Consider the following 8,948-nt stretch of genomic DNA (forward strand, 5'->3'; position numbering starts at 1 on the left):
CCTTATACGTAATACCCCCCCTATATTAGTAGCGTCCTTATACGTAATGCCCCCCCTATATTAGTAGCGTCCTTATACGTAATGCCCCCCCTATATTAGTAGCGTCCTTATACGTAATGCCCCCCCTATATTAGTAGCGTCCTTATACGTAATGCCCCCCCTATATTAGTAGCGTCCTTGCATGTAATGGCCCCCCCAGCAGTGGCGTCCATAAAGTGCGCACACACAGACATACCTCACACACACACACACCCCCACTATATACACACACGCACACACATTTCTCTCTCACCCTCCACTTACCAAGTCTGGCTGGCCGTCACTGCAATGCTGATTCCACCACTGTTCAGCTGTCTGGTCCCGTGTAGCTCCGCCCCTCTATCCTGTGTAGCTCCTCCCCTTCGTGACGCCGTAGCTCCGCCCCCTTTTCGGGACCCGCACTGCACAGCACACAGCCCGCTGTCACAGGTGATTGGGGTGGGGGGGTGGGGAGGACAGGCACAGCAGCCGGCAGCTAGTGGCCATCCTCACCTCCTATACTGTAAGGTAGGGTCATGCACCTGACTGCTGCTGGTGCTGGGTATGGGGTAGCTCCCTGCAGCAGATGCAGTTGACTCCGCCCAGCTCTGTGACTCCGCCCAGCGTTACGGGCACAGAGTCACAGATTAAGGCAAATATATAGGAGATATGTCTGGGAGGTCTTGGTTGGTGCTTCAGACATGTTGGTTAAACCCCTTACCAGGGTACAACGCAGCGCTTTCACCCTTTAAACTAGGAAATGAGAGACTGTGAAAGATGACAGAAGCAAAGGTATCTGATTCGGCTGGAATTACTTTTCCTTTTATAGAGAAAAAAAAAATTAAAACACCAGCCGACTTGCAACCCTCACACCAAAACTGTAAATCCGCTACGATGGTAGAGTTGGTATCCGCTTGCTTCCTTGTATTTTCTTCAAGATCTTTTTAATAGAATTCCTTTGAAAATATAAATAGTACAGTAGAATTATTTTGTTCAGGAGATCCTCATTATTTAAATATTTTCTACCAGCAGAGGGAGCTGTTGCTACAAAAAACATCCCCCTTGTACCTATACAAGGGGGAGGGCTTATCCCTGCCCCTTGGAATGGCGCCAGTTAGGTTTAACTAAAATGGCCCCAACTGAAAGATGTTGGGCATTTTATAACCAATCCGTATTCATAGGTAAACAAGTTGTTTTTTTGTTGTTTCTTATCCCTACTAGCCAGCGTTTACACATATATGGGGAGGCGCGCTGTTATGGGTCTCTGGTTCCTCATGCGGCTGAAGAATCTCCTCAGCTGCGTAGTAATAGGCTGCAGCGTCTCAGCCCCCCCTCCCGGCACGTGCGCTGCGGTACCGCTCTCTTAAGTCCCGTAGCGGCGCTTGTCGGTGCGGCTGAAGGTCTCCTCTCTTCCCTCACGCGGCGGCTGTCTGCCCCCTGGTGTGCGTGCTGCGGGACCGTTGTTACTAAGTCCTGTAGCGGCACTTGTATGCATAGTGTGGGCGGCTGACTTACATCCCCCCGGTGCCCTCCTCCAGTCCCGCTCTACGCTCTGGTGATAGCTGGCCGTCGCGCTGTTGTGGTGACCTCAGGTTATGGTGTCAGTGTCTTATTAGTGCTGACAGGGGGATTAAGTAATAAAAATAAAAAAACCTAACTGGGCCTTTTTAAAAAAATAAAATAAAAATACCAGTACTCACTCAGTTTCTGCCTGAGGATCTCCTTGCAGAGAGATGCAGTTCCCTTCAAAAGGGATCTTTGTCTCTCGAATGTCAATCAGCCTTGTCCCCCTTTTCATTAGGTTGACGCAGCTATTATTATTATTTTTTAGTTTAGTCAGGAGCTCAGTGCTCCCACGTGCTTTACCTCCAGCACAATTTTTCAAACTGAGGGATATGAAGGGGGAAGAGCCGGCTGTGCAGACATTGCTAATTTTTAGATTGTGCCACACCATCGGTTGCAAGCTTCACACCCCTACTGTATAAGACTGTTCCAGTGTCCCCTAGTGGATGAAAGAGAAAACTACATCAGATAGCTACTTTAGTAGTATTGCATATTACTGGATGTGCAGCATTTTCTGCAAGGTGCATGATGAAAATGCTATGAACATTGAATTATCTGCCGCAGAGTAGAGCATATGCTGCATTCTATAAATCTGAAAGCTAAAGCTTAAAATGTTTTTCATTTTTTTTTTTCTCCTTGCGTTTCTGCCACCAGAATGACTGTCTGGCTTTCCACTGCCCCCACTGAACCCCTCACTCACTGGTACCAGGTACGCTGCCTATTGCAGTCGCCGCTCTTCACCAAAGCCGGAGATACCCTGTCTGGGACGGTTCTGCTCATTGCTAATAAGAGGTGGGGCACTGTGATTTCTCTCCATCTAGTGATTGAAAGGAGCTGTCCATGCTTCATATGTGCTTCTGTCCTGCGTACAGCCTCTCATGTTCCCCCTCTTTCTTTCTTGTAGGCAGAGTTATGACATCAGTATTGTTGCTCAGGTTGATCAGACTGGGTCCAAATCAAGTAACCTGCTGGATCTGAAAAACCCCTTCTTTAGGTGAGTGCCCCATTTTGTTATGAGTGGAAAGGTCTCTTGGCATTTGGCAGCATTCTCTTAGTTTCGGCGTCTCTCTTCCAGGTACACAGGCAGCACTCCCTCTCCTCCGCCTGGCTCACACTACTCATCGCCTTCTGAGACTATGTGGAACACAGCAGGGGCGTACACCATGAACACAGGAATGGGCATGGGAGGTGAGTGAGGACAGCAGAGCCGCATCCAGGTTATGTCACATCCACTCTGCTGTCCCTTTTGAGGCCAGTGGCCGCAAGTTTTTCATGGTACCTTCATGAATATGAGATGACGTCCATATTCTAAAACCAACACTTACGACTACTGTGAAAGTAAATCTTCCACAAAATGTGGAAGTTAGTACTGATAAAGCACGCCCTTCATTAAAATTACTGCACTTTTTAAGAGCAATTAATTTGATGTATAATCTAAATTGGCAGTATTCCGTTAGTAGCACAAGAGGGTACAAGGAGCTTACATGAAAATCGGCGCTATGCCAGTGACTGGGGGATAAGGGATTGCTGCTTGGGGGTGCGCAGGTGGCTTATCTTCATAGATGAACATAAGATATGGGGAAACCATTGTTTTACTAAATTTGTAGATATCTATAGTAAACAGTTTGCTGCAATAAAATGCTTTGCTGTAAGCCCACAATGGCTGTATTTGTGGTGTGTATAGGCTATATTTACTAAGCGGTGGGTTTCCAAAGCTGTGGTTTTTTTCAATGTTTTTCCCTCGGGACTAAAAGAAAACAACATATTAAATGTAATAGTTTTACGATGAATGTTTGAAAACTCTCACCCCTTAGTAAATATCACTTTTTTTTTTTAGGCTTTTATTCTATATTCAAACAGCTGCTATCACTAATTGCAGGAGATATTCCCTGAAAAATATCCCCTGAACAATTAATAAGTTGACTTGCAAATATTATTCTGCGGTCATGTTGAAATACAAGTAAAACTGTAAGCAGCAATTCTGTAATCCCATGAGCTAAATTTTCTTTTCGCACACAAGGCTGCAAAAATGGAACAAAAGTACATTGTAAAACCGTTTAAATGCGGATTAAAATAAGTTTTTTGTGTGTGATGTGTACACGGCAAACGTGTCTAGAGCAAACTTGGATCGTAACATTTGAATGTAAATAAAGAAACCTGTATATGATGGTTTTTTATAATGGTTTCTTTCTCTCTATTGTCTCTCTTCCCTCTTCTGTCCCTGGATGACGGCCTATGTCGGCAGGAATGCCCACGGCGTATGATCTCAGCAGTGTTATAGCCGGAAGCTCAGGCATCAGCCACAGTAACCTCATCCCTTTAGGTGAGCAGCCTGCGGCCATGTGTTCTCCTTCATCTCTGCACCTGGAGCCCCAAGACCTGACACTCGGAACCTCCAGTAATACCATAATCTCCCTTCTCTCATAACTGCTTCTCTCTCTGTACTATGTCCTTACACATCAGCTTCACCTGTAGGCTGTTTCTCACGCTGAATTCCGTTAGTTCCAGAAATTATGTACTACTGCATATCAGTCATGGTTTGTTTGGGTTTGGGGCATGGGCATCGCGTGACATGCAGCCAGGTTACTCCACTCCTCAGAGGCTTTCCTCCTAACCATTTCATAGACCACTTTACCCACTGGAAAGTCACTAGATCACTTCCTGGAGAGGATGACCCATTAAAGGGCTTTTCTGCTTTAGATATGCAGTGTACGAAGTCCTATGACCTTACCATTTTCTGTATTTACTGGCCCGTAGCCAGGACTCTCCCCATCTTATATGCTGCTGTGTTGGATCTCCCATTGTGTTGATCCGCAGATGTTCCAGCTTTATACAAGTTACCAGACCCCACCAAAGAGTGAATCGGCAAATGAGCAACAAGTGTAATTATTGGGGAGGGAGGGAATAAAGTGCACTGTTTTTATGTGAGGTGGAAAACTACTTTTACGCATGTACATTGCTCTTCCTGTGTGACTTTTTCACCAGGTCACTAAACTGCTATTCCTCAGAGAGACTTGCACATTTAAATAGGAGCTCCACTCAAACCTCATCTAGTATTATGCGGAGTCTGGGAACTTAACCCTATTTGCCCATGTTCTGCACCCATAAGGCTCCACACCTGTTCAGCTGCAAGTGGCTGCTGCTCTGTCCTTTTCCAGAAGGCGACGCAGTTCTCTATGCACCACCCTTGATGTCTGTATTAGAAGAGGGGCATCAGCAGCTGTTCATTGTGATCAAGTGTTTGGTGGCTTGGGTTCTAAAGGCCTCTGGGACCTGGCGGATCACACTTGAGGAACAAAAAGATTTACTACCAATATAAAACGAATCCCATAATGCAAGATTATTTCTGGATGAAAAGTTTTAACACTAATACTAAATTGCTACACCTCAGCCACGTCTCTTGCTCAGGTTACATGTGAACCCTGATCTTCAAGTTTTTTTTTTAAAGGGATGTTATCTTTTGTGACTTCCTGGATAATAACAACATTCATATTTATAAATGGATGTAGGGAATAGTTTTACCATATGATATAGTTTAAATGTTTTTCCCCTTTTTTTGGGGGGGGGGGCAGAGCTGGGGCTGCCGTGCTGTAGTTGCAGCTTATTGGTACACTAGAAGTCTGTGCCTGCGTGAAGTCATCGGTTCCTGGTGTATTGATAGGCTGCAGTTGTGTGCCTCAGTGATGTGCGCTATCAATAGCCCATTCACACGTCACTAAGCGGTGACTGCGCTGTGACTTCCTGTGTCATTAGGCTACTGTAGGGGAAATGTCTAGCCGATGATGTTTCCTATAACTTTCCCGTCTCCACTTCCACTCCTCCCCCATTTCCTTGCAGCTAACACGGGAATCGTTAATCACACCCACTCCAGAATGGGATCTATCATGAGCACAGGCATCGTCCAAGGTAAGTGTTCCCACCCGTGTTCCTCACTGGGCATTCTGGGGGGGTAACGTTGTTTTTTTTGGGGGGGAGTCTTGTGAACTTGTCTTTTTGTTTCTTCTTTCCAGGATCGGCCACAGGACAAGCTGGTTCCAATCCCTCCACCCACTACCCAGTCAACAACCAGTTCACCATGGGTGGCCCGGCCATCTCTATGGCATCCCCCATGTCTATCAATACCAACACAATGCATTATGGGAGTTAAAATTGGTTCACACTGCCCCACAACCCTCTGCTTCTCTTTCCCCCACCTCCACCCCCCCTTCCCCCTGACCTATTCAAACTGACAGCAACAGGATACCAAATGACGCAGGGATGTCTCTGCATTGCCTCATCCTTATCTTTGCAGAACCTATAAGCAGAACTCTGCATTCCTTACTTCCTCCCACTCCTTGTATCCCCATCCCGTATTCTAATCCTTTTTCCATTTGTACCATAACACAAAGCAGGGCGCTTTGCTTTCCGAAATAATGGACTTGTACATTTTTTGTTTTTTAAAGAAATTCTAAAAATATCATGCAGTGTCATAAAAAAAAAAAAAAAAAAAATGCAGCAAATGGAAATCGTGAGAAACTGCCTGTACGTTACCAAGGAGAAGAAAAAAAAAATCATGTATTGCTCTTTCAGCATGTGCAGGTGTCTTATACTGGACTCTTCACTTTATTTTTATGGCCCCCGGGCATTGCTGTGAATTAGTATTCTGATTCTGTACATTGAAAGGGAAAGGGGGGAAGTTGAGGAGGCTTTACAAGCAGTAGACTGCTCTGCAACACGAGAGTTGTGCTGACTCTGACCAGGGAAAGGGGTGTGAGGCTATTTAAGTTGGTGGGGAATATTTTTACAGTTCATTTACTTCCAGCTGCTGGTTTCTGCCCTTTGGGAAGCAAATAACGTGCCCCCCCCCCCCCTCCCCTTAATTTGATTCACTCCTCCCCCTATTTGCAGTAATACGTCGTCTTTCATTAGGGTGGGGACTGGATCAAGTTCAGATTGTACAGACACCTCTGCTGTAGTCACCCTAAACATGGTCCTTTTTGTTTAGTTGACGGTGTATGGTATCTGGAAGAAAAGATGGTAGTCTCCATTAAGTTTTGAGATTCCTCCAAAACATTGCATTAGGGCTCGTAAAATTAATTGCTTAGAGATGCGGCTCAGTATGTACACTCTGCAGTCTAGGTATGGTTACAGTGTGTACCGTTGTGGCAGCCATTTTCCAATATCCTTATGATCTGGTCTGTGATGACACAAGTTGTTGTGATGTGATAGACTGCTGGGTATTGGTTTTTGCCAGAGATGGTTGCCTTCATGAAGCACAGGAGTATATGGTCTCCATCGAAATACCAGGGATCCTAAGCTACTCATAAGTCTAAAATCCCCCACCACACCCCTCTTTTTAATTTATTTTTTTAAGACCTGAATTGAAAAACTTGATTAGAATTGTTTGCATCACATGCATTGGTAATGGGCCAATTGTACATCAGAATACCAATGCAGAAGAATATAACGTATACATTGTAATGGCATGCTTCTAGTCTGTACAGTGTAACAGTGAAAGTGTCATTTGTAAAGGTAGGGTTGGCACTTGGAGAAATACAGCCAGATTGTATTCCAAGCCTTTTGCTATTTTTCTGGGAACAGAATCTTAACAGTTGCGTTTTTTTATTTTATTTTATTTTTTTTATAGATAGGGAGGTATCTAATTTGCTGCAGGAATTTGCGAGGACAGTGTTTTAAAGAGAATTAGTAGCTGTCAATTCTCAATCATTCTATACTTGGCTGTAGCAGCTTTCAGCCTCTGCCTGTTGTCCTACCTCCACACCCTAATTACTGTTTGTTTAAGTTTGGTAACGGCTGTATTGACCAGACTTTTCTAAGATATCACAATGCTGGGAGCCTATGTCAGGCTGTGAGGTCATATGGATTATAATCGTAATAGACTGTAGCTGGGTTTTATGTACAAAACGCTAAGTCTGTATGTGGCTCTATGGAGGGATGGTAGCTGTAATCATTGTTGCTGCTGGACTTTGGGTCTTTTCCATGGATAGAGGGCCCAGGAAGTGCAGAAGTAAATGTGAAGCTCTTACTGGACGAATGACAGTCTGTTTTCCCCAGAATCCGTTAAGCTGGACTCGCCTCAGTCTCCCATCCTCTACCTCTGCTTTTCCAACTTTGCTGCAAAGTGGATAAAGCATGTTCTGAATGCATCCGTCCTTTTCATTTTTTTTTTTTTCTTTGTCCATGTTTATATTCTCAATAGTCTCTGAGTTGATTCTTAGTGTTAAGGCTGTGTAAAAAATGATGATCTTTTTCTTTCTGGTTAGTGTCTCATTTTCCTTTCCGTAATTAGATGTTTTTTTTTTTTTTGTTTTTTTTATTAATTCGAAATTTAAATTTCATCATGCAACATATCATTAACATGTCATTTTGTCTCTGTATTCAATGGGATGGCAGACTGTCGTTTTAGGATGGATTTTCAGAGGTAATGTTGAAAGACAAGTAGGAAGCCATTTCTAACACAGCCGCTGTTCTTAAGTCTGCCTGTAGTGTTCAATAAAGTTAGGAGGGATTTTTTTTTTTTTTTCCAGGCGTGGTGTTCTATTTTTTTGTGTAATCATTTTGGTCTGTTATAGGGGATGAATTTCATAACCAGCCAGGTAAATATAGTTTTGCTGTATAGAACTCCGACCAATCCTGTTTCTGAAGGGTGTGGCATAGACCCCCATATGGTCAAAAGGTCAACAGTAGAAAAGGTTTAAAAGTACAAAAGGTTAACATGGGAATGATACAAGTTTTTGGTCATTTTTCTGTTTCCTCATATAGCCACAAATAGTGCTGACCACACTTTGCACAGGTTACTATTCCAAATTGTAGTCCATGTGAATGGTACATCAAGCAAAAGTTGAAAACCTCCCAAAAACTTGTCAATCAAATGTGTCGACCTTTTATACCTTTGATTACGGTCTACCTTTTGACCCTGGTAACATATTGACTGTCTATGTAGACACTAGCTGTACATTTGGAACCCATTTCTGAAAGTGACATGCACCAAATATAAAAAGGTGGTCCCTAAGAAAAGTTTGCTGCCATTAAAGTGCTACAGCTAACAGTCACTGATGTGTAAAAGGTCTGGAGCCTTTTCTGGGATTGATATGTTTACGTTTTCTGTATATGTTGCTGCTGCTCTGTTCTCCGCCACATTATGGGTATGTACGTGTGGTACGTCGTGCTGAAAATCGTCCTCCGCAAAGCTATTAATCTCCATGTAGACTTACTATGCTGGCGGAACTGTGCATCCTAACAAAGGCTGGTTAATTTCTTTCCCGGTCATTGGTGTAGCGCAGAGAGTCTTAATTTGCAAACACATCCGTATTTCAAGTACTTGCACGGTTGATGTCTAGCAACTTTTATGGTATGGTTTTATTTTT

The 8,948-nt window shown here is 43.8% G+C and overlaps 1 protein-coding gene across 3 annotated transcripts in view; it reads left to right on the forward strand.

The window, feature by feature from the left end:
- CARM1 (coactivator associated arginine methyltransferase 1) overlaps nt 1-8,104 on the forward strand; it is a 30,856-nt gene extending 22,752 nt beyond the window's left edge. For 2 of the 3 annotated variants that reach the window (XM_063931423.1, XM_063931422.1), the window contains exons 11-16: nt 2,236-2,373; nt 2,486-2,575; nt 2,657-2,769; nt 3,827-3,904; nt 5,419-5,487; nt 5,592-8,104. In XM_063931423.1, the coding sequence (XP_063787493.1) occupies nt 2,236-2,373; nt 2,486-2,575; nt 2,657-2,769; nt 3,827-3,904; nt 5,419-5,487; nt 5,592-5,728 (625 nt within the window). In that variant the 3' untranslated portion in view covers nt 5,729-8,104. Of the gene's footprint in view, nt 1-2,235; nt 2,374-2,485; nt 2,576-2,656; nt 2,770-3,826; nt 3,980-5,418; nt 5,488-5,591 lie in introns of all 3 variants that reach the window. The other variant, XM_063931424.1, reaches the window with a different exon arrangement.
- The last annotated feature ends 844 nt before the right edge of the window (nt 8,105-8,948 follow it).

This window comes from Pseudophryne corroboree, chromosome 6 (genome assembly GCF_028390025.1).
Source record: "Pseudophryne corroboree isolate aPseCor3 chromosome 6, aPseCor3.hap2, whole genome shotgun sequence".
Taxonomy (NCBI): Eukaryota; Metazoa; Chordata; class Amphibia; order Anura; family Myobatrachidae; genus Pseudophryne; species Pseudophryne corroboree.